The sequence below is a fragment of the Bidens hawaiensis genome, unplaced genomic scaffold (assembly GCF_021521415.1).
Source record: "Bidens hawaiensis isolate Kalapana, Puna unplaced genomic scaffold, B.hawaiensis_p1.1 tig00045515_1, whole genome shotgun sequence".
NCBI classification, from domain to species: domain Eukaryota; kingdom Viridiplantae; phylum Streptophyta; class Magnoliopsida; order Asterales; family Asteraceae; genus Bidens; species Bidens hawaiensis.
Genome location: NW_027498111.1, coordinates 56,505 through 82,565, shown reverse-complemented (window position 1 = coordinate 82,565; position 26,061 = coordinate 56,505). Strand labels below are relative to the sequence as shown.

General features: G+C 36.2%; 2 protein-coding genes across 3 annotated transcripts; both read right to left on the bottom strand.

The window, feature by feature from the left end:
- Positions 1-1,294: 1,294 nt before the first annotated feature.
- On the bottom strand, positions 1,295-5,894 carry LOC143595769 (calcium/calmodulin-regulated receptor-like kinase 1). Of its 2 annotated transcripts, none has more exons than XM_077074708.1 (7): positions 5,720-5,894; positions 4,314-4,655; positions 4,088-4,241; positions 3,421-3,547; positions 3,264-3,349; positions 2,285-2,560; positions 1,295-2,183 (listed from the first exon to the last, which is right to left on the bottom strand). In XM_077074708.1, the coding sequence occupies exons 2-7, from the start codon at positions 4,628-4,630 to the stop codon at positions 1,857-1,859; spliced, it is 1,287 nt and encodes a 428-aa protein (XP_076930823.1). In that variant the 5' UTR covers positions 4,631-4,655; positions 5,720-5,894; the 3' UTR covers positions 1,295-1,856. The 2 variants fall into 2 exon arrangements, with proteins under 2 accessions (XP_076930823.1, XP_076930822.1); XM_077074707.1 differs by having other exon boundaries at positions 1,296-2,183; positions 4,314-4,684.
- Positions 5,895-13,579: 7,685 nt separating this feature from the next.
- LOC143595768 (large ribosomal subunit protein uL2-like) lies at positions 13,580-17,098 on the bottom strand. The gene is made up of 2 exons (XM_077074706.1): positions 16,649-17,098; positions 13,580-14,079 (listed from the first exon to the last, which is right to left on the bottom strand). The coding sequence occupies exons 1-2, from the start codon at positions 17,086-17,088 to the stop codon at positions 13,740-13,742; spliced, it is 780 nt and encodes a 259-aa protein (XP_076930821.1). The 5' UTR covers positions 17,089-17,098; the 3' UTR covers positions 13,580-13,739.
- Between the last annotated feature and the right edge of the window lie 8,963 nt (positions 17,099-26,061).

The following is a 26,061-nucleotide window of genomic DNA, read 5'->3' as shown; positions in this document are numbered from 1 at the left end:
GATTCGGTTAACCATGACCAAAACAATATAATTTAACCTAAAACTTTGGTACTAAATGTTACCTAAAAAAATAAAAATAAAAATGACATGACTTCAACCAAATATATAATACATAATATTAATAATATATATTCAAACAAACGATAAATGGGTGAACTTTTTAGTAAAATTAAATCTTATAGTAAAAAATGAGAGCATTATTAGTTTATTACATTCTTTAATTTTCTTCAAATTATCAACAATGTCTTCTAATTATACTCCATAAATTTGAAAATCTTGTAAATGTGGCGGTTTGGTTATGGCGGGTTTGAAACTATCTTTAACTAAAACCGACCCGTATTTGGCGATTTTAAAAAATTCATTAAACCGACCCACTGGTTATGCCGGTATCGGTTAAAATCGGTTCGGTTATGTCGGTTAATTTGCACACCCTACTTGAGCACGCTTAATTGTGGAGTTATCCTCTCGTCTACTACCATTAAAGCACAAAACGCGTTGGTGATTTAAGAAGCGGGACATTTACTATGAACCAATTATCTCTCTTGTCCACGACCGATGTGGGATTTGCTTATGATGTTACAAACACCCCCTTTGGATTCATCGTCCTCGATGAGGTTTGCACACCCTACTTGAGCACGCTTAATTGTGGAGTTATCCTCTCGTCTACTACCATTAAAGCACAAAACGCGTTGGTGATTTAAGAAGCGGGGCATTTACTATGAACCAATGATCTCTCTTGTCCACGACCGATGTGGGATTTGCTTATGATGTTACAAACACCCCCTTTGGATTCATCGTCCTCGATGAGGTTTGCCCCACCATCCAATTCAGGATGTGGGATGTGCCTAAGTGTATCACGATACCCCCGGGGACTCACCGTCTCTGATGAGGTTTGCCCCACCATCCTGAACGACACAAGAGTGGATCTGATACCACTTGTAACATCCGGCCCCTCATATCACCAATATTGTCCGCTTTGCCCACGAATAGCTCACGAGTTTGTTTTGGTTGCTGAGGTGAAGACTGGGAGAGGTCACCCATCCTGCTACTACTCCCACCTGAGCACGCTTAACTGTGAAGCTCTCCTCTCGTCCGCTACCATTAAGCCCAAAACGAGTTGGTGATTCAAGATGCTGGACATTTACTATGAACCAAGGATCTCTCTTGTCCACGGCCGATGTGGGATTTGCCTGAGATGTTACAATGCACAAACACAAACATAAAATCTCATTTGGTAAGTGTTCGTGAACACATTTTCTTAACAAGCAAACATGAATAATGCCTTATTCGTATTCGTTCGATTCGTTTACAGGCCTACTTACTTTTATTATATGCCACTAGTGACGTACTTTATACCCAAAAACATGCAGAAGAATTTTATCTATCTGGAGCCAAACAATGCAACATGTTATTCAAAATAGACTCACATGGAGCCACATTTTATTCATCAGTTTTCGTATGTTATGAAACAGAATACTATGTTATCAATGCCGTTTTTCATTCATATTATTTTTTTATAAAATGGAAAAAATGGGCAAATAGTTGATGGATCAAGTTCTACCAACCAGAGTACCCGACTCATTTTCATCTATACATATACCGTAAGACAACATCTGATTTTACAAAATGTAAAACTAAAGAGACCACTCCAAAACCTGAGTTATGTGCCTTGGATACTCGGTTTTTGGTAAGCCGAATATATTACACAAAACAAATCAAAGAAACAAAACAAATAAACAAATTCAAATGAAATGAGGAAAAAAGATTCAAGTCATTTAGTCGGTTTTCGTTTTATAGTCAGTAATCACTACGATGGAAGTTCAAATTTTAAACCCATACCCACAATCCAAACACCCCTAAACGTCAAAAGACTCAGCTGTGCTGTCCATAGATTCAACACGACGGTGTTCACTATTCATTGAATTTTGGCGGTCAGACTGGCCTATATTAATCACAACATCCGATGCAGAACGTTTGTGTTGTTTTCTATTGTGTCGGGATTTTAATATATGAGACAACACTTGTACCGTGTCCCTCATTGCTGGTCTTTTTCTTGGTGATCGGTTCACACATTTGTATGCGAGTGCTGCCATGTCATTTAGTTCTTGCTCGTTAAAGTTCCCATCAAGTCGGGAATCGGCTATTTCTTCCCATCCAACCTGCCCTCCGGTATTTAATGATGCCTGTTTATATCCATGCAATACAATATGTTTATAGTTGAAAGAAAACATGTTGCATTTTAATAATTTCAATAATTAAAGATAGAGAAAGAGAGAGATCTTACAAGGTCAACCAACTCCAAAAGGCCTTGTTGAGGGGTTTTTCCGGCAATAAGCTCGAATAATAAGACTCCAAAGCTATAAACATCACTTTTCTTAGTGAAAGCTCTTGTTGAAATATATTCAGGATCTAAATATCCAAAAGTCCCCTGAATATTTGAGGCGTTTCTGTTAATCATATCCTCCCTCGAAAGCCCAAAATCAGCTACCCGAGCACCCACTGACTCATCCAACAAGATGTTGGAGGATTTTATGTCTCTGTGTATAACCGGAGGAACCGCCTGAAGTTATATAAAAATATCTATAAGCATTATATTAAACAGCCAATTTTGACTAATTTATCTTTCAACATATCCATTTGTTTGTGTTATTTTTATACATAATTGGTAAAATTAAAAGATTAACATACAAGGAGACGGGTCATATGGGTCGAAAGTCACGACACAAAATTAGGCCTGTAACAATAAACCGTTCGTTTATTTAATAAACGAACGGACATGAACGCATGTTTTGTTCGTTTGATTATGTTCGTGAATGACCGCTTATGCTACTTCACTTGAATTCATTTATGTTCTTTCACTTATGTTTTTTTGTTCATTAGTTTACTTTTGCTTAACTTTGTTTGTTTTATATATTCATTTGATTTTTTCAAACCCATTACATTTTGGTCTACTTTTATTTATTTTTAGCTCCAACGGATTGATATTTATGTTTATTTTATGGTGCTTGCTTAGTTATGTTCGTTTATATTCGCTCGTCTATGTTCAGTTATGTTCGTTCACGTTTGTAAACTGTTCATTTATAGTAGTAATGATCAAACATGAACACATAACGAGAAAACCCATTCATTTAATTGTTCATGTTCGATTGTTTGTTCGGTTAAAGTTACACGAATGCACACAAACATGTCCGGTTCATGTTTGCTCGGTTCATTTACCGACCCGTTTTGACACCTCAAAGGATAGAAGAAAGAACAAGGCTTACTCCATCATGGAGATATTCTAATCCCCTTGCAACATCCAAAGCTATTTGAACTCTCAAATTCCAGCTCAATAATTCATATTTTTCACCTGAATTCCAAAAGGTAATTCAATTGAATTATATGATTAAGTTATTGGAGTAATGTTATATGACCACTTACTGTACAGATGAGAAGATAGACTGCCTTTACTCATATAAACATATATAAGAATATGCTGGCTCTTCTCTGCACAATATCCTACCAAATTCACAAGGTTCCTGTGATGCAACCTTCCTAATAACATAACCTGAAAATAAATATATATAAATAAGAGAAAATTTAAATGAAGCAACAAAAGAACTATTTTGACTCCTAAAAGTCAAAGTATGGTTTAGAAAAAGACTTCTTTTTAACCAGCTGTTGTAAAAACTAAAAAGCTCAACTTTGACCAAATAATATTATTTAAAAAAGATACTTCTCAAGGGTTTGTTAGTATCTGTTGAGCTGTATCTACAAAAAAAAATCTAAATTCTTGATCCACTTGTTTTGTAAATAAATTGCAGACCTACCACAATATGTTAAGAATTTATGTGCATAGTGATGGGAAAATGGGTGGGTAGGGGTCAAATGGGTAATTTGCCACGCGGCGAATTGGGTCGGCCAGAGACACATTTTGTTAAACGGGTGGGTAGGGGTCAAAACCAAGTTATTTCAGTAATAATATAATTTCACTAAAGTTATGAAGTATGGTAAGTAATCACACACAATAATGCAAATCATCACCTACTGTTATTAAAACATCATGCTTAAAAATGTTTTGAAAATAAGATGATGACTTGACCAGTACCTCAGTATGAAACTCTTTCTCGCCTTGTTTTGAATCAGTTGCTAAAACTTTAACAGCAACCGTCTCACCCGTGCTCATCTGAGCTTTATAGACAGAACCAAACGCACCTTTGCCAATTGTAGAAGTAAAATTACTTGTTGCTTTCTGTAAATCTCTGTATGATCAACATAATCCATATAAGTAAAGCGTAAGAATATAGAACTTACAGAAATAACATTTGACATACTTGTATGAATACGCAAGAATACCAGAAGCTGCAACCACATGAGACTTCCTGGGCCCACCAAACCAAGATGTCATGCTACTATTATGAATAGATGTTCTTGATGACTCCGTACCCATTGATGAATCCGATAAAACCGTACAAGAATCCGCACCATTTGCTCGAATCGGGACAGTTGATGCTCTCCTAGAACTGCTGTTACCAATATGAGATCTTTTCCTGTGAAACCTAAAGCACAGTAGTCCAACTATGGCCAAAAGTGCTCCAATTACCACCCCGATCGATATCCCGACAATTAAACCCGATGATTTCGCTTTCATCTCTTTACAAACACTTTAATGTTTTCTACACAACCAATTCATCCATCAACACACCTGTGAAATACAACTAGTAAGTAATTCATGCAAGTTTATTTGGATTGTACATAACAGGTAAGACACGACATGATAAGACACAATTACTTGTGGTACTAGACACGAACACGACCCGATAACTAATCGTGTCATTTTTCCAAACACGAACCTGTTTAGGGACACAATAAAAATCAAATATGCAGTGAAACAAAAGTTACCTAAAGTTCATAAAAATTTTAATGAATATATAACCCTTAACATATTTGAAACAAAAGTCCATAAAAGTCTAAAATCAAATCATAACATCCACTAAGTAGGGAATATTTCCAGAAAAAAATTAAGAAAATATAAACAGGTTCAAACAGGTCATTAAATGGTTTACTTGTGTTTAACCTGTTAAGCCTAAACCCAAACCTGTTTAACTCCATGGTGTTAAACATGTTTGTGTCAGAAATTGCATACAAAAATCAAAACCTAAGAATATTTGTTGCAGGCTTACAAATAATCCAGAAACAATGAAGGCATGTAACACACCATGTTCTTTACACCAGAGCACAATTAGAGCAAAAAGTCAAAAGAGGAATAAACAAAAAATAAATAATAATAATAATAATAATAATAATAATAATAAAATCAGTGAATCCAGATCTCTGGTCCAAGAATAAGAACAAACACACAAATTCGATATCGAATGGAGCTAAACCGGAGCCAAAGAATCAGACCAAGATGTTTGATAATAGTAATACTAATAATAATAATTTGGCACCAAAAATATCTTAAAGTTGACGAAATTGATGCATTCGTTGGTTTACTTTTATTCACCAGAAAACACACGCAACTACTAATAAATAAAAATGAACAGTTGGTTTATTATCATCTAATAAGTAATAAACACTGTTAGATGATTATTCAAACAACGAATGAATAATAGGTTGTCAACATCATTAGTCTAATCTCACCATACCTTCCAGATCAAGCATGACCAACAGTTAACAACACACAAATTACAAAGGCTGAATTGATTCATATATACATATATATATATGTGTGTGTTACCTGTTGAGACGATGGATTAATGAAGTGAAAAAGAGACGTTGTTACATTGGTGAAGAAGAGAGAAAGTGATGGAATGAGAAGCATTGTTGTTCAATATGATGAGTAAGTATTATTCCATGTTATACTACTGCAAATGGTTTTATATAAATATATTTTTAATGTTTTTTTGGTATGGAATTAAATACAAGTAAAATGGTTCTTTGGTGAAAGGTGATGGTCCAGCGTGTGAAGGTGATACCGTGTTTCAGGGTTTTATTGCGAATGATTTCTACTTACGTCATCCCTTTTATTAATTCATTAATTGTTTCAGATTATTATTATCTTCTCATTAGGATAATTCTTAATATTAATATTTGTTAATAATCTTGCTTTATCTGACCTTTTTACTGCCTTAAACAACAATTAACCGGTTTTGGTTTTTATAAGTCGGTCTTCTGGTCCAATGATATATGCGTGATGGTTAAGTTTTGAGATTCTTAAGATCTCATATTCAAAATCTGACTCAATCAAGTGGGTTTTCTCATAGTGATGAGGTTTCTCATTGATGGTGTTCCTAGAAGTCAGAACTGTAGCGTTAAAATCGGTAAGGACAATTGACATCTCGTCTAAAAAAGGTTCACTCATATATTACGGGTAGTTCTAAACGCTGTTAAAAAACTGATTTTCATTAGGGTTGACAATTTATACACGACACGTACCTACACGACTTTAACAGGTAACAAGTAAGGCTTTAACAGGTTTCATGTACTAAACAGGTAGACACGAATTTACCAGTTAATTTTCGTGTCTAAACAGGTAAAATACATGTTTACTAGTTAAGCACATGTTAAGTACCTGGTTAGATTTTTATAATTTAAATATATATATAATTATAAGTTATCCTAAACCCTAAATTCCTAAAACATTCTCACTCTCTGTTTCTAAGCCGTCACCACTCACCACTCACGAACATTCCCTCTCCGGCGTTTGTTTCACTATACATGTTGTCAAATATGTGTTTCTAAACAGCTCTTATCGTGTATACCATGTAGTAAAAGGTTCGTGTTCGTGTTTGGGATACAGGTACACGATAAGTTTTCGTATCGTGTACAGGTATATACATTTCGTGTTCGTGTCTTATCGTGTTCAGGTATACACAATATGTCAGCCCTAATTTTCATCAAGGTAAAAATATTGTAAGTTGTTTTGTCATGAAAGTAAGATGTAACAAAAGTAAAAGTTACAAGTATCATCGGTTATGTTAACAGTTTCGATAATCATCCATCAATTAATAATAGTTTGGATTATTAATTTTAATCTATTTTCGTTTTTAATGTTTTAAGAACCAAACGACAAATGAAGGGTTTAATTGATAGTTTGGTTTTGAAAATCGGTTGGCTGACAAAGAAAGGCGACATGCATTAACAATTGTTCATCGGGTTTTTGATCTAGCTTTCACATATTTTGTCCGGTTTACTAAAGAACGATTAGTTCTTTGTGTCTTGTCCGGTATAATCAACAATTGTTACTTTTCATTGTTACAAATGTTTTGACATTTTAAAATTTATTTGGATATGGTATTAAATAGTTAAAACCTTTTCTTTTTTCTTTCTAACGGCGACGAGTTATTAAAAATTTAAAACTATATAACAAGTGGAATATTAATAAAAACAATATTGTGGCGTTAAAATCTATACTCTCTAATAAAAGCCTATTGCCACTTATCACTCTCACATTAATCCTCACAATTTAAAACCAACTAAATCTAAATTATCCTTTCTTACCATTTATTATTTGGTAGTAAATATTTAAATTGTTTTAATCACTACTATACAACCAACATTCATCTCTTAATATGCATAAGTTTTTTTTTTTGTGTTTCACTTAATTATTAAGCATTACTTTTTTATATACCCGTGTATTACACGGGTCTCAAACTAGTAATTTTAAATCATCGAGTTTGCAGCTTAAAAGTGTGTAACTTTAAACACAAACATACCCCACCATCAACTATCCCCCATCGAGTTTGCAGCTTAAAAGTGTGTAACTTTAAACACAAACATACCCCACCATCAACTATCCCCCAAAACCCGCTTTCGATTTGTAAATTTAGTAATTATTTTAATATTAGGGTTGAATTTAAACAAATAACTTTATAGGGTTTTGTAATTGTGTATATTTGTTCTTAATCGGTTTATGTGTCATAGGATAACTAGTCAGTTGTTGGCGTGATGCAGCGGTGTATGCGCAAACACAACCGGTGTTAGTACGTTTGTAACCTCGCAACGGTATGTGCGTAACCCGAAGGTGATATGCATTTAACGTGGCTTCAGACGTGTAACCAGTTCCAGTAAGCACGCCACATAATGCCTATACGCGAGCAACCTGGTATGTATAAACAATGTCATCCAGGTAACTGATGCTTGAACGTGCGTAACTGGTAGCGACAATCAAGAAGCAAAGATTAAATGTACAATAATTTCAAAACCCAGTCCATTTTGACGGACCTGTTCAACCCGAAAACGTTTTGACATGAACCCTTTCGATCTAAACTCATCTCGACATGAACTAAATTAACCCTTTTTGTATTAATCTGTTCCAACACCATTGGCCGAACCTGCTCGACCCGTTGTCGGTAATAACTGATCACGTAACATGTTAGTTCTTTAAAAATTAATAAACTATAGCAATACTATACTCAAATTAAAGAGAACAAAATGCTCGTTCTTATGGTGTAATTTTTTACAAAGTATATTAACGTGTGAAAAAGTTACGGCCGTTAAAAAGTCGTGGAATAGGTGGTTTATAATTAGGAGGGAAATGTGTAACTATTTAATATATTAACAAAACTTGATTGAAGTTGAAGGATCATTATTGTATATTATTTTTGAATAAGCAAAAAATATTTTACCCCTATATTCTTAAAATTTTATGCATTGTTACTTGCATTTCATGCAACAAGAGTGGTACCTCTTAAAATTTAAGATGTCTTTCACTCCTATATTATATATAGTATAGATTAGCAAGAGTTGGTTATCACGCCACTACCACGTAGGTTAACTAGTCATCCATTCATTTAAGCGTTATGGGTTAACTAGATTCAATTTTCTTTCTTTTTTCTTTTAAAAAAAATAGGAATAGCATGACGTCGAGGGTGTTATGGTTTGGCGCACTGAGGTGGCCAATGGTGCTCCCCACCCTCCACAACGAGCAACCTTATTATTTTGGAACATGCTACTAATTAGCTAATGTGTTTATCAAAAGGTTAATGCATTATTCTAAAAAGGTTATAAATATTACTTATAACATACTAAAATCTTTCCATGTTAACATACCAAACATTCAAAATGATCATGTGATGTAATATGACCTATACAATACCAACCTTATTAAGTACATCATATGAAGTGCTTTAAGTGCATATGAGCACTAAATACACGAGTGTGTCAAATGAATCAAATGGTGGCAAATTAGGTGAACCAAATAAATCGGCAAGATATATAGGTTTATGCCTGTTTTATATATACACATTTTTAGTAATTCATTTAATGACAAAATGTGTCTTCTAGAAAAGAAAAAAAAACAACATAATACACTTATACATAACATGTTCTTGACATAATAGGATAAACGGTTATTATTCTGTCTTTTTCATCATAGTTAAAGCAGAATATATATGATTTTCATAGTTATCATAAGTAACTTTTTTTTACCTTGTTGTGTAGTAAATAACTGCAAACTTATGATATTACGCGAGTTTAGAAATAGAACCCTTTTAAATAAATAAAAGTTGTTGATTGAAAAAGAGAGTATTTAATGGAAAAAAGGGTGTTGGGATATGTTTAATCTAGAAGTAGAATATGGAAAAAAGAGAGTATTTAGAGTTGGATTGTGGAGAATGGTGACCCACCACTCAACTAGCTTGTGGTTTGACAAGGTTAGTATGGTAATGCCTCATCGGCAATATTTATATGTATTTAAAGGATGATTTTAAGTAATTTCTTCATATTTACAAGTTTATAAAATATTATTTTTATTATTTTTAGACAAGCTAGCTAGCCAACTCACACATTTCTAAAATTAATTTTAAATCTACAATTTATTCATCAATTACGATTAAAATCTTCAACCACTTAACAAACAATTTTTCACACACCTTGGTATTGGTTGACGACATCTGGACATGTCTCTTTGCATGCTTTGTCATTTCTAAACCAATTTGTGATTTACTCTTTGTGTTCAGGGCAGGTTAAAGCGGCATTGCTAGGCTACAAAGTACAAACCCCTTGGCATGTTAAAATATTTATAACACATCCTGTAAATAAGTTTGTAATCCTAATTCTATATATATTTATGCGTTACTTTTGTCCTGTTTATTTTTGAAAATAGGAAGAATAAAAAAAGGAAGAAAGTAGAGTAATGGCGTTTATGAGATGTCCACGTGATCCTTTATGGCTATCCTACCTTAATCGCCACATCATGTGCAAATACAGTCAAACCAAACCAAACCAAAGACCACCGCATCACCACAAAATCCTTTTGGTTTAATCTATTCTAGTAAATAACTAAATTTTCCCTTCAAAAGAATAAAAATCAGTACCGTTTGATCGGTTTGAATAGTTGGCCTAATGATAGAAGCTTATGTCTTTCAATTAGAGGTTCCCGAATTTGTAATCTAGATCTCTTGATCCTCACGGGTAAATAATTAAATTTTTACGAACCTAATTAAAAAGGCTCAGAGTTTTTTTTACTAATGTAACTATTGACTTGTTATAATAAATTTGTAAATTCTATAATTTTAAAATCCCAATACCGGACTTGTTAATTGATAGCAAATTTGTGAATTCTATATTGAAAAAATTACAAATTTTGTCATTTTGAATTACATAAATTATGGAATAGGTCCTTTTTTAAAAATAGTTTCACTCTTTGTCCTTTATTTGGATGTTTGTCATGGTTTTTTGTCCTTTAAGCTAACCTCCGTTAAGTTATCCCGTTAAACAGACCCATTTGAATAAAAGGTGATGGGTATAATTGTCTTTTCCCTCTGTCCCTTATCGTTCATCATCCTTTAAGCTACCTGTTGAACTTCACACGCACACACACACACACACACACACACAAACATATTTTCGGCTATTGATTAAGAACCCTAATCCCCTGCCTGTTGAACTTCACACACACACAAATATATTTCCCTAATCCTCAATGTTTCACGGCGATTGATTAAGAACCCTAATCCCCAATATTTCTCAGCGATTGATCTGAAGCAATGGACGATTACGACGAAAACGGTGTCTGGCCGGCCACGCCCATCTTGTTTCTTCATCCCAAACGCCAACCAACACCAGCCACCATGACCGATATCTTTGAAACACACAAACCCAGATTTGAAACAAGACGATGGTGATTCAGATCAGATTTGAAACCCAGATCTGAAATAAAGCAGTGGTCGTTCTGACCCGATTCGAAATCCGAATTTACAACAACGTTTGGTGCTGCCAACAATGGGATGATTCTACTGTAGCAGGACGAAGTTTGGGTTTGAGATAATGGGTAACAAAGACGACAACCAATCGACGGCATAATCGTTGGCGGCCATAGTGTTTTAGGCGAGAATGGTGATGGCCACAACCTTCTTGTTTATTCTCAGGTGAGAAACTTGAAGATAGAGATGAAGACGATGATGATGGTGGTGGTGGTGAGGCGGCGGCTAGATCTAGGTATTATGTATGAAGATGATGGTGGGAAAGAAGTAAAGAGACAGAAATAATTGAATAATTGATGAAAAAATTTAAATATAAAGTTTTTATTATATTTATTTAATAAATTATTTTTAGTTAGATAGATAAAATGACCAAAATGCCCTCCCATGTTTCGCATATGTCATGATTTAACTGGGTTTTTGGATGATCGTTAGTGTAAATGATTAATACTGAGGTGAAAATCCAAATAAAGGATAAAAAATGAAACTCATTTTCGAAAAGGACCCAAACAATAATAACATATATTCGAAAGGACAAAATTTATAATTTTTTCTTCTATATTCTAAAAAATCTAAGTTACAAAACTTTAATTTTTAATTAAAGTCAAAACGATTACAATAAAATAAGAGAGAAATGTTAAATGTTGGAAGGAATTATGAGTAGCACAATGCATGCATGCTTGTGTAAGAAGGTATGGTATATAGGAATGCAAGATATATTAACCTGTGAGGCTGTTGGCATGTGTGCCAGCACGTCGTTCCATGTGATTTATTCTCAACACACTCCTTTTTTTTTTCTCTCTTTGGGTGTATTTATATTCTTTTAAAAAAGAAATTATAGTAAGATGTCTATAAATAAATACCCTCGTATGAAAAAGGAACCATTCAAATTCAATCAAAGAATCATTTTTGTTTATTAAAAGTCCAATTAGGAAAGATACTAGTGTGACAATGGAATAGGTAAAAATGTGCTTGTATCAAAATAATTAAGACATTGCCTTCTAAAGAAAAGAATTTTTATCATGATTATACATAAGAAAATAAAAAAATAATATTTTTTTCTTTATAGATGTTTTAGACCATGTGTTGTGGTTGGTGGTTAGCTAATGAAAAGTGATGTAATGTAATGTCACTATCATGCACGTGGTAGTGAGACGTTAACTAGCAACCCAAAAAAAAATGTTTTGGATATGAGTTAGTTAACCAAGTTACTAATATTAACCAAGTGTTACGGATACGGCTATATTGAGTCAATGAACAATCGGATTTTTTTTTGGAAATGATGGAATGGCAGGCACCATTGCTTTGGCGAGGAGGGCTAGCTGCCCAATCAACATGTAGTCGTAACATTGGTTGGCCCTTTCTTGCTAATACAGGCTAGGAGTGTCCTTTTTAACCATACCCGAATACTGAACCCGAACCAAAGCGACCCGAGACCCAAATAACCCGACCCAAATTTACCTGACCCGATTAACGCCTTAACCCAAACCCAAGATCAAATAATCGGGTTGACCCGAACAATCCGAATAACTCAATGCTTGACTAAACGTCCAATGTTTTATTAATCAAACATCTCAGCTTCCGCATCATATTTCATTTAATTAAAAAATTAGTGAAACACATAAAGTAACACTTAAAATTCACATATAATGCAAGAAATAATTATCAGTTATGGATGTTATTATGCTTGATATATCCATCAGAAAAAGTGGAATTGTGTACTGGCAAGACTAGTTTACTATGAAGTTTGACCTCAAAAGAACCATCATACAAGCTAGATGGCATATAAAGCAAACACATTCGAGTAAAAGATAATACATGGAAAAAGTTGCCCCTTTTGGGTTTGAAGCGGATGAATAACTCGAACAAGAATTAATATTACAAGATACTCACGAATAATAACTCAACCACTTTAGATAAATAAGAATGCTTTAGAGTTTAGATAATAAAACCAATTTCAATAATGAAAACCAATTTATAATTTTATGGATGGAGTTCAACAAATAGATAAGAATATATTTTTTTAACTTGTTAAACCCGAATTTCCTCGACCCATGTAACCGAAACCCGAATAACCTGACTTTATTTGGGTCGGTTCTTGGGTCAATTTGCTTTGAGCTCAAACTCAAACAACCCGACCCAAATAACCCCAAACCCGAATAAATTACCCAAAGAACACATCTAATGCGGCAGCACCCCTCCTATAACCACGGTCTTAACCTTACTATCACAATGAGAGCATATAGCTAATGAGTCCTAACGTTTTGCATTCATATTTTTGGTTCATCAATAGTACAAGGCCAGAATCCAGATATCTGACGTTAAGGCCTAACAAGTTTTACACACAGCCCATTGAGAAAAATAAATGCAACTAGTCCTACAAAGATACCCAAAAATTGTTTATTTTTGTGATTTTCTATTAGTAAAATTTGCATCAAAATCCAGTTATTAGCAAAACAAAAAACAACAATAATAACATAGTTATCAGTAATATAATCAACTAAACATCAAAACCTTAAAAACATAAAAACCGTTCACAAACACCATTCAAAGGCTCTACTTATCAGCCTTGGCCGCAGTTGCGGCAGCTTGACCCCTGAGCCGCCCAGTCCTTCTAGCAGCAATAAGACCAACCTTTTGACCAGGTGGTGCATCACGACGAACCGTACTAGCATGACCAATATGTTGATGGTTACCACCACCATGAGGATGCTCAACCGGGTTCATAGCAACACCACGAACCTTAGGCCAGCAATTTCTCTTCACACGGAACTTGTGATAAGCATTACCAGCTTTCAACATTGGCTTCTCAGTTCGACCACCTCCTGCTACCTGACCAATCATGGCTCTACACCCACTCGGCACAATTTTCTTCGCCCCAGATGGAAGCTTGACCCTACAAATTAAACATTCAGTTAAGATGAATTGTGGTTTTCTGTTGAAAAAAACTGTGTTGTCAAAGGTGCAAGTCACGAAAATAGCGCTAGCCCGAACAAGAAATTCCCAATAATATATTAATATATAAATTAAACTTTCTATTCTTTAGGTGTAACCTTAATTTTAGGTTTCATCCTAGAGCTAACAAAATAACAAATCGCTCTGATGCTTTTAAAAGATTGCATGTTTCATCCTTTCCACTAACAGGTATAAAATCTCAATAGCAAAGAAATAGCCCAACAAACAAAAATCTCAAAACAATAAGTAAAAACAAAAAGCATCAAGTCCAACATAACAAAAATCTAAGGAAAAGCCCAGCAAGTAAAAATCTAAAAAAAACAACAAACAGAAAAACCCAAAGAATAAAACCCTATTAAGGTATCGATCAAAAAGAAAAGGGCCCCGCAGTTAGAAAATAGACGAAAAGAACGTATAGAGAATCATATGAAATAATCAGCGATGATTTTTGCATGCTTAACAGTCCTGTTACTCTCTTGACCTTCATTGAGCTTGATTTGTTTAAAACCCTCATCACTTTGCAACCGCGTCTACCTCAAAGCGCTCGCTTGAGGTCCACTTTTACATAAAAGTAGCAAATCGTCATCTTAGAAACAACCATCCGGTTTACCAGGCCCGCCTTTGACAAAATAGTTAAACACTTGATGGCAAGGACTCCGCTCACAAGCTACCGAATCAAGATAATTCTAAACAAAGTAGCTGAGAGACGGAAGAACCATAGAATGAAGTGACGAAACATGAGAATCTAAATAATATGATTGTAAGAAAATGTAAAACCTGCCAGTTATAAAAAAATAAACACGTCATGCTATGGTGACTTTTCCAGACAAAATAGTTAATTAAACATCTACACAACTACAACTGCAGTAGAAACTTTATAAAATAATACACTTGGGACCACCAAAATTTATTAATTAAAAGAGTTATTAATTAATCGATAAATTAATAATTATTAATTTATATATTAATTAATATTTTATTAATTTATAGTAGAATACTTAGTTTACAAACACCTTTCAAGCTTCCACTTAATTATTGTATACAATGCATGTATATCAAATGAACGGCTCAATTTGAAAGAAACCTTCAATCTCCCACCTTATTATGCTTCTTGTGTTCAATGTATCACTTTATGGACATTAAAAATATTTTCTATACAAATACAAAATCAAAATAGGTTAACAAATCATATAATTTCTTGTTGAGCTATGAGAAAACAACACCAGAAGTTCTTACCATGCTAAGGAAAATTATAGACGAGATTCAAGGGGAAATTGATTTCAACAAAAAACAAAAGACAATTGAGTCATTTTTCAAGAAACCTTCATAAATCATTTATGTAATATGCTATATATAAGGAATTATTAATTTATATTTTATATGGGGTCAAAAGAAATTATAAAAAATGTATTATCTTATAATTTTAGCGAATTATTAATTTAGCACCCTATCCTCAAGTCGGGACTGGCAAAAAATATTATCTTAGAGAGTTTATTAAATAATCGAGTATTAATTTATCGAGTTTTTATTGTACAGTACTTTCATTAATTACCCGCATTAAATGCTAATTGACTGCAACACTTGACTCACCTCACCTAGTCACGCATAAACACCTCATCAACGAATGATAGAATCATAAATACTTGTAAACAATTGCAATTCTACCATTATTACGGCTGTATCCATCATAGATGCTTTTCGTAAATGCAACAAAAAAAATAAACAATGTTTATGGCTCCATGAGAGAACTACAAATGTTTACAACTACACTCTTCGTCAAGAATGTGTTTATAGGTCAATAAACTATAGCAATTATTTAACATTTAATCCTGGTATTTAATGAAAGTAATGTTCTCCAGTTAAGAGAAGTTCAATTCACCATTCTATCTAGTAAAGAACATTATTCTGCATGAAGTATTCATATCTTTATATTGTGTAGCTCGTACATGTTCTAAAAATCATATAAAAAGATTCTGGAGTTTATGCTTATTCAGTTGACACCCCTAGTTAAATATCAGAATAGCTTTATACAAAAAATCTAAGACTGAGCCAAACCATTAACCAAATCAAAAACTGACAAAACCGAACCGAAAACCGACAAAACTGAACCAAACAAAACTGGTGAAACCGAACCGAACCAAAATTAACCGATAACTGAATTAACCAAAAAACGGTCATTGGTTACTTTTTGTACCCCTCGGTTAACCAAAATTAACCAAACCAAACCATTCATATTTTCAAATGCTTCTAGTTTTTATATCTACATTTCATGTATTTATACCTTTTAATTCATATATTTATGCATAATCTCATCTATTTTTAAATTTTAAGTAAAATTTTCATCCCATGTTCGATTTTGGTTACCAACCGAAATTACCCGAAACCAAAAAACTAACAAAATAAACCAAACCTATTGGTTAATTCGGTTAAGTCTAACAACACAAGTGAAAAAAACATCACTAAAAAAATAAACTATATAATAATCCTAAATAATCAACCTATACATATACCTGGATGTACCATTATCCGGATTATGACTAATAACAATCGCATAATCACCGGAAGCCCTAGCAAACGAACCACGATCACCAACATGATGCTCCACGTTACAAACAACAGCTCCTTCAGGTATAGATCTAAGCGGCAGCACATTTCCGACCATCAGATTGGCCTTCTTACCGCAAAACACAAACTGGCCGGTGTACATGCCTTCAGCGGCAACAAAGAGCTCCTTCTGGTGCTTGTAGCGGAACGGATGTCGGAAAGTGACGCGAGCAAGCGGTGCGCCGCGGCCCGGGTCGTGGATGATGTCGGTGATGACGCCTTTGAGGTAACCATTGCGTTCGCCGAAGTCTAGGGTTCGGAATTTGGCTGGGCCTTTGCGGTGGTGGGTGTGGGACTTGAAGATGGAGCCTGCACCCTTACGCTGTGCTCTGATTACTCGTCCCATTGGTGGTGATTGATTGTGAATTGTCAAGTGGTGTGTTGGATTAGGGTTTATTGGGCTGGGTTTAGAAGGTGTGTTTGGTTAGGCTGTGGATTGGGCTTTTTGTATCAAGGTTTTGGGTCCAGTGGTCGTTTGTAGTTTCATGTAGAGTTGAAAAAAGAAAAACGAACCCGGAACCGGACCCAAAAGAAAACCAAAAACCCGAGTTGTTAATACTTGTAAGTTGTACCCGACCCTACCGATAGGTACGAATAGGGTATGCATTTCAATATCAAAACCCGTACTCGAACCGGACCTGGTTTGTACCCGGTAATACCCGAAACCGGGTTTTTCAAATACCCGATTTATACCCGAAAAGCATCTGAAAAATACCCCTAAAAAGTGCAAGCCCTTAAAAAATCAAATCTATACTCGAAAAATACCCCGAAAAAACCCCAAAAAATAGGTTTTTTTCAATACCCGGCTATATACCCGAACCCGATACATATGATATGGTTTTTAGAGGCAACACCCGGACCCAAACCCGACCTGGGTCCGGTTCCATACCCGAAACTTAGTATTTGAAAAACCCGACCTGGGTATTAGGTTTCGGGTCGGGTAAAGGTAGAGCCGGAACCGGTTCCGGGGGGTCTGGGCCGGGTCCAGTTATGGGTACGATTTTTCGAGGAACCAAAACTTGGCTCATACCAATAGGTCAGGCAGGAACCGGTTCTAGGTCAAATTTAGAACCGAGTGCTTTTTTGCCCCTAAGTGGTGGACAAAAACATGTTTCAAGAACCAAAACCGGTTCCGAGTTGTACCTGATAAAAAATCTGGTGTCTACACGATTTTAAGATGGTTATAGCCATTAGAAAGTTGTATGAAAAAGGAATATCTAGCCATTTTTCAACAGCTACATAGTTATTAGGTGTAGTGGTAAATCGATCAACCGTCCTAACCAGTCTACACAAACCGACAACCTACAAATATTATTTGAGATTATTTAAAATATCCTGCCCTGCCTATATAAACTGGTAACATATTGTCTTAAACAAAGCATAGAGTTCATCGGTCAACATAAAGACCATTCATCAAATCAAAACATGAGATTGTCTTTTGGGCCATCTTAACCCCCTTACTAATATAAATAGTTATTGGGTATGTTGGGTTGATTACAGGCTTACAAGACTTTTACACCACTCAAAGTCCATCGTTCTGATTTATATTTTGATTACACATGCATTAGCGACCCAATGAATATAAACTTAGTCCATAAGCGTGAATGTGTGATTAGTGCAATCATGATATTTTCCTTTTACTTGTTTTCTTAAATGCAAAATGGGCCTTACGTGAGTAACACATACTGCATGCCCAATTTGGATCCCTATAGTTTATTGGAAAACCGGTCATGTGTGTCGGTATGTATGTACATTGTTCAGGTCCACACCCCTAACTTTATATTTCATATTAATAGACTGGCTGGCCCCCTTTTTTTATAGTCTCTACTTTCTACCATCCTCTTAAAATGTTACTTTCTGTTACCCATGGGACATAAACTCTCACTATCTAAAAAAAAGAAAAGTTTTATCTAACACATTAATATCGCTAGGCTAAATGCTCTTTGGTGGCCGGCCCTAGTTGGGTAAAGAATAAGTGCATACTTAAGTATGTCATAATTGAGATAATTCGATGATGGATGATCTCCTACGAGTACCTATGTAATAATAATAAAAAAGTCGAGTTGAATTGTTGATGAGAAAAAAAATATACAGTCAGTACTACTTAAATGAGGTCATTTCAAAATGAAAAACAAGATGATTCATGTTGTCATCTCATAACTATTTGGTGTATTTGACAGTCACGAAATGAGTGAGGTTTTAGCGCAAACCTATTTGTCAATACAAAATTTTGGAGACAATCTTTGAGATTCTTATGTGTCACACCCCGATCAAGGCGGCGGAACATGTCAAGGTGTAACGATTGCCCATAAACGCATGACACTATTTAAATCGACAATATTTAACAAACTCATTTCATTTCACAACATCGAAAATGCACATAACCAAATATTCATAAGTCAAGTACAACAAAATATAGCAAAATATAGCAAATCAAATATTGTTCATTTTTGCTAATATCCTAACGGTATTTGTGACGTTTTCTTCACCGAACTCCATCATCAACCTAGATGCAAACATGTAACATTTCATAAAATAAAGTTTATTAACACAAAGGTTGGTGAGCAATTCATAAGTTTGAACAATATGTATAATGTATGAAACGCCACAATCTTGTATATAAAACCACAAATAAATAACAATAATTTGGATAACATGAGGTTGCTAATAAGAATACATTAGCGACACCGTCTATAAGAGAATATCAAATAGATTCGGATTTCATGAAGTCGTTAATAAGAATACATTAACGGCACCGTGCTATAAGAGAATACCAAATAGTTCACGAATTTATGAATCAACCTTCCAAAAGCAGTAACACATAAGCATATAATCATGTAAGCATAGAACACCAAATCGAGCATTTATTTAAGTAAAGTATACAATAACGTTTGTGGTTTAAGACTCAAATATAAAGCATTTGATTTGAATAAGTATGAAATGTCACCCCAAAACAAAAGATAGAAAACGAGGTATGAAGTTACTCACGTTCCAGAAATAAACTTGAAAGATTGATTATTTGAATATTTGCCGGAACGACGAGTTAACGTATGAAGCCTAAAATAAAAGAAGTCTTGAATTTAGCAAGGTTGCCTTGAAGATCTTTAAATAAAATAATTGTTGCCAAAAGTAAACAATTAAAAGTTCAAGGTTTAAAATGTAACTATTTAAGAATTTATAATAATAACCCTTTAAAAATGTGAGTTTGCTCAAAACCGGGTTAAAGTATCTAACCTTAATATTTACTTAACCAATGTTAAGTAATAAGGTGGGAAAAATGCTAAAATGCAAGTTCCATTGGGACAAAGATACTAAAACGGGTTTTTAACGAGTGTTCGGGTTGTCGGTTCGGGTCTGGATAAGTCGTCAAACCCAAAGTCAACTTTCCAAAATATTAATTATTATGAGATAACTCATTAAAACATAATAACACTTAACCAAGTATGTAGATCTATTGTTTTAGAACTAACAACGTACGTTAAGCGAGTGTTCGGTTTTGTTGGTCCAACTATGTTATGATACCAAGTTGGATCCAACATTTCCAGGTACTTAAGAAAATGATTAAAATCAGTTTGTAAACTATTTTTAAAGAAATATACAAATCTTGATAGCTAAAAACACACTTGTGTGTCTTAAGCGAATAAAATCGGATCGGTTCGGTTTCCATCTCACAACAAGTTCATAGATGGATTCTACATACCCATATATCATAGATCTTGTATAAAAATGTACAAATGAAAATATTTAAGTTCTACAACTAAAAAGGCCAACAACAAGTCTGTTTAACAAAAGTTCGGTTTGATTCGGTTTCCATCTCACAATGAGTTCATAGATGGTCTCCACATACCCAAGACTTGTAAATGTGACTAACAAACTAAAATGAGCAGAAGTTAGACATAAATAATATGTATAAATAAGTTATGTGTGTGTATATATATATCAAGAATACGAAGTCCTCCATGAAGCATTGCCTTATGAGGTTCGAAACTTAACCAAACGGAGTCGGTGAAGTAACTAACAAAGGAAACAAGGGGTGTGTATTATATATATGTTGCACCACCATATTCAAGAGTTAGTAATGTTCGATGAACAAGTTAGAATTAAAGATAAAACTCAGTTTGACTTTTAGAAGTCAAACCTTCAAGAACACAACGAAAATAACCTTAAGATCTTTGAATTTGAGAGAGAATTTGGAGTTGTAGCAGAGATTAATGGATGGAAAGGTTGGTGTATATATAGGGTAAGTTGAAATGGTCAAGCATAAAGGGTCTTGCATGAAAATGGGGTGGTTTGGTCACATGTTTACATAAAAATAAGCCAAAAACGTGCAGTTGTGCAGGTGTGCCTTCGCGCTACGCCACCGGATAGGGTATCTCCCGTCGCGGTATATTTCCTGATTTTCCAACTTTTCAAAAATGGCAGTTTTGGCCCCCGAAGTTCGTTTTAAGTGATTTTTTAAGCGTTTTAAAGACCGAATTGAATGTTTTCAAGACCCAACAATTGAAAACAATATTGTAACATAAAATCCATCATTTTTATTATACCCAAGGTTTCGGTTTACATAACGGGTCAGTTTACATCAATAAAGTTTACAAAACGAATACGAATCGAGACCCGAAATTGACGAATGTCACAGTATCCCCTGCTTTAGAAAATTTCTTCCAGAAATTAAGATGAAGACGACGATGCAAACAAATGTGGATACTTCTCTTTCATTGCGTCTTCTCTTTCCCTAGTAAACTCCACGCCACGCCGTGATTCCCAACGAACTTTTACTAACCGAATTCGACTACGCTTGGTTTTCTTCTCGTTGCGATCCATAATCTCAACGGGTCGTTCAACCATAATCATAGAATCATCAACATGAACTTCATCGAGAGGTATATGGAAATTACCCTCGGCTAGGCACATTTTGAGATTCGAAACATGAAATGTCAGATGAACACCGGCAAGTTCTTGCGGTAGTTCGGGTCGATACGCTACTTTCCCAACACGTTCAAGAATTTTGAAAGGTCCAACGAAACGAGGAGCTAGTTTATCCTTCTTTTCAAAACGGACTACCCCCTTCCAAGGAGTTACTTTTAGAAGGACAAGATCGTCAACACTAAATTCGATCGGTTTTCGCCGTTTGTCGGCGTAACTCTTTTGACGGTTTCTAGCGGCTAGGAGATTCTTACGGATTTGATTAATGGCAACGGTGGCTTCTTGGACCATTTTGGGTCCCGTGATTTGAGCTTCACCGATTTCGTTCCAACAAATCGGGTAACGACATTTACGACCATAAAGAGCTTGAAAAGGAGCCACATCAATGCTAGAGTGGTAGCTATTGTTGTAGGAGAACTCGATGAACGGAAGATGAGAATCCCAATTCCCACCGAAATCAAGAACACATGCTCGTAGCATGTCCTCGAGTGTTTGGATTGGGATTGACAGTCCGTTTGAGGATGATAAGCGGTGCTAAGATCGAGACGTGTTCCCAAAGCTTCTTGAAGTGATCGCCAAAAATGATAGGTAAAGCGGGCATCGCGATCGGAGATGATAGACAATGGCAAACCGTGTTGGCACACGATTTGCCGAACATAGATTTGAGCAAGCTGCTCGACAGAATACTTCTCGCGGATCGGAATGAAATGAGCAGATTTGGTTAATCGATCGATGATCACCCAAATACTATCGTTGCCTTTTTGGGTGTTGGGTAATTTGGTGATAAAGTCCATAGCAATGTCTTCCCGTTTCCAAACGGGAATCGGTGGTTGCTCGAGTAGACCAAAAGGTCTTTGATGTTCGGCTTTGACTTTCGAGCAAGTAAGACATTTAGATACAAACATCGCTATGTCCTTTTTCATATTTGGCCACCAAAAGGTAGCACGTAGATTGAAATACATCTTATCCGCACCGGGATGAACGGAATAATGCGAATTATGAGCTTCGTCGAGAATACAAGTACGAAGGTCATCGCGATCGGGAACCCACAAACGATTGAGAAAGTACAAAAGACCATCGGGTTTGGTTTCAAGTTGAAGTTCGGCTCCACATGACATTTCGTCGCACATGTTACCTTCTTCAACGGAGGTACGCTGAGCTTGAAGGATACGAATTTGAAGATCGATTTGAACAACAACGCTTAGAAGCAGAAAGGATTTAACATTAACCTTTCGACTTAGGGCGTCGGCGACCACATTCGCTTTACCGGGATGGTAGCGAATTTCGCAATCGTAATCACTAAGTAATTCGGCCCATCGTCGTTGTCTCATGTTGAGATCATTTTGGTCAAAAATGTATTGAAGGCTTTTATGATCGGTAAAAACCACACATTTTGTACCATAAAGGTAATGTCTCCAGATTTTGAGAGCGAAAACGACGGCACCAAGTTCTAGATCATGAGTCGTATAGTTCTTCTCGTTGACCTTAAGCTGTCTTGATGCGTATGCGATGACTTGACCTTGTTGCATGAGGACACAACCAAGGCCTTGATGGGAGGCATCGCAAAATACAACAAAATCGTCGTTTCCATCGGGAAAGGTTATAACGGAGCATTGCAAAGCATGTCCTTGAGAGTACAAAAGGCTTCCTCTTGCTTTGAACCCCAATCGAAGGGTTGTCCCTTATGGGTGAGAGAGGTAAGAGGCAAAGAGATCTTGGAAAAATTCCGAATGAAACGCCGATAATATTCGGCAAAACCGAGGAAGGATCGAATTTCCGTGGGAGTCGTTGGAGTTTTCCAATCCTTAACGGCCTCAATTTTAGTGGGATCAACATGAATACCTTTGTCGTTTACGATATGTCCCAAAAATTGAACTTCCTCGAGCCAAAATTCACATTTGGAGAATTTGGCATAGAGTTGTTCGTTTCTAAGGAGCTCGAGAATGGAACGCAAATGATGTTCATGTTCGGCTTTGGATTTAGAAAAGATAAGGATGTCATCAACAAATACAATAACGAATTTATCAAGGAATGGTTTGCAAATGCGGTTCATGAGGTCCATAAACACCGCGGGTGCATTTGTTAACCCGAAGGGCATAACCAAAAATTCGAAATGTCCATATCGAGTACGGAAGGCGGTTTTAGGAATGTTTTCTTCGCGAACACCCAATTGATGATAACCCGAACGAAGATCATTTTTGGAGAAACAAGTTGCGCCTTGAAGTTGGTCGAATAAGTCGTCGATACGTGGCAATGGATAACGATTTTTAATAGTAAGCTTGTTAAGTTCATGATAATCAATGCACATACGAAACGAACCATCCTTCTTTTTCACGAAGAGAACGGGAGCGCCCCAAGGAGAAGAGCATGGACGAATGAAGCCTTTATCGGAAAGTTCTTCGAGTTGGTTTGATAGTTCTTGCATTTCCGACGGGGCTAGACGATAAGGAGCCTTGGCCACGGGCATCGCGCCGGACACAAGATCGGTTTGGAATTCAATCGGACGAACGGGAGGAAGACCGGTAACATCATCGGGAATGACATCAAGGAAATCACGAACAATAGGAATATCTTGGATCTTCCTTTCCTTTTTATCTTTTGTCACCGATAGAGCTAAAAACGGAACGTACTTTTGGCGTAAGTACTCTTGTGATTGAGCACACGACATGAGATTTAGCCTTCGAGACGTTGTGTTTCCAAAGACCTTAAGGATTTTACCATTGACGATCGGGATGCGAATGAATTTATCTAAACAAACGACTTCGGCACGGTGCAAAGATAACCAATCCATGCCTACTATGACATCGAAGCTACCCATTTGCATCGGGATGAGATCGATGAAGAATTTATGCTTAGAAAGAATAAGAGAACAATCGCGGACGAAGGAATCGATGGTAATAGAATTGCCATTGGCGACTTCAACAGAGAACGGTCGGGAAAGCTTAGTTCGAGGCATATCAAGTTTCGACTCAAATTTCAAAGAAATAAAACTTGTATCGGCATCGGTATCAAATAAAATAGAAGCCAACTGATAGTTCACCAAAAACATACCGTTCACAACGTCGTTTTCCACTTGAGCTTGATTTGCATTCATCATAAACGCTCGCCCTTGATTACCATGGTTGACTTGAGGTGCTTGTTATGGAGGTGGAGGTGGTGCTTGGATTGCTTGGATGGGTTGGATGAGTGGTGCATTGAGTTGGGGAATTTGAGGTTGGTAAATTTGAACTTGGTAGGCTTGGGTTTGGTAATAAGGTATGCTTACGGTTTGAGCTTGGTTGGCAAAAGCTAAACGTGGGCAATTGTGGCGGAAATGGTTGGGATCACCATAATTAAAGCAAGCTCGGGGTTGTTGGGGTTGGTTTGGTGGGTAGGGTGCATATCAGTTTTGGGGGGTTTTGAGGAGTGGTTCTCGGTTGGTTTGGTGGGTTAGGTTGGGTTTGTTGTGCGGATCGACATGAAGTGTTGAGATGACCATAACGGTTACATATAGTGCATTTGCGACACGGTAAATGTGAGGGGTGGTGGTGTTGACAATTGTTACATAATGGGAAAGTACCGGTATAGGGCCTTCGGTTTTGTTGAGAAGTTTGGGTTTGTTGTTGAGGTTGAGGTGGGGTGACGGAAAAGTTTCGGTAATTAGTCTTGGGTTTCTTCTTGTTGTTGTTCTTGTTTCGGGAAGAGTTTGAGTAGTTAATGGCTTGTAGTGCGGGTTCAACCTTGGCTTGGGGAGCGGGCTCGGCTTTGGCTTTCTCGGTTGTTTTCTTGAGGGTTAGGGTACCCTCCTTCACATGATTTTCCGATAGCGCACCAGCAAAAGTGATGGCCTCCTCAAGGTTCGCGGGTTTGCTACTCATGACTGAGTCCCGGATTTTCATTGGTAGACCCCCAATGTATTTGTCAAGTTGACGTTCGGCTGGGGTAACCAAGTGAGGTACAAGAACGCTTAGCTCATGGAAACGGAGCGAGTAAGCGGCGTTATCACCACTTTCTTGTTTTAGGTTCCAAAATTCTTCCTCAAGCTTTTGGAGCTCGTGTTTAGGACATGATTTCTTCTTCATAAGCGCCTTGAGCTCGGCCCATGGAAGAGCCATGGCCACATCCGTACCTTGGAAGTGCATAACACTACCCCACCATGTTAGGGCGGTTCCCCTAAACATGCTTGAAGCAAAGTTTGTCTTTTTGGCTTCGGAGCATTCGCTGTGTAAAAACACATTCTCCACAGATTCGAATCATTGCAACAAGGTAGTCGCACAGTTGGTTCCAAAGAATTCGGACGAGTTGGCACTAGTAAATTGTTTAAGTAGGTATGATGCGGGTTTGGGTTCAATAGGTGCAACAACGGGTGCGGGTTGTTGCTTGTATTTGGGTGATAAGTTCGGGAATCACAGCGGCC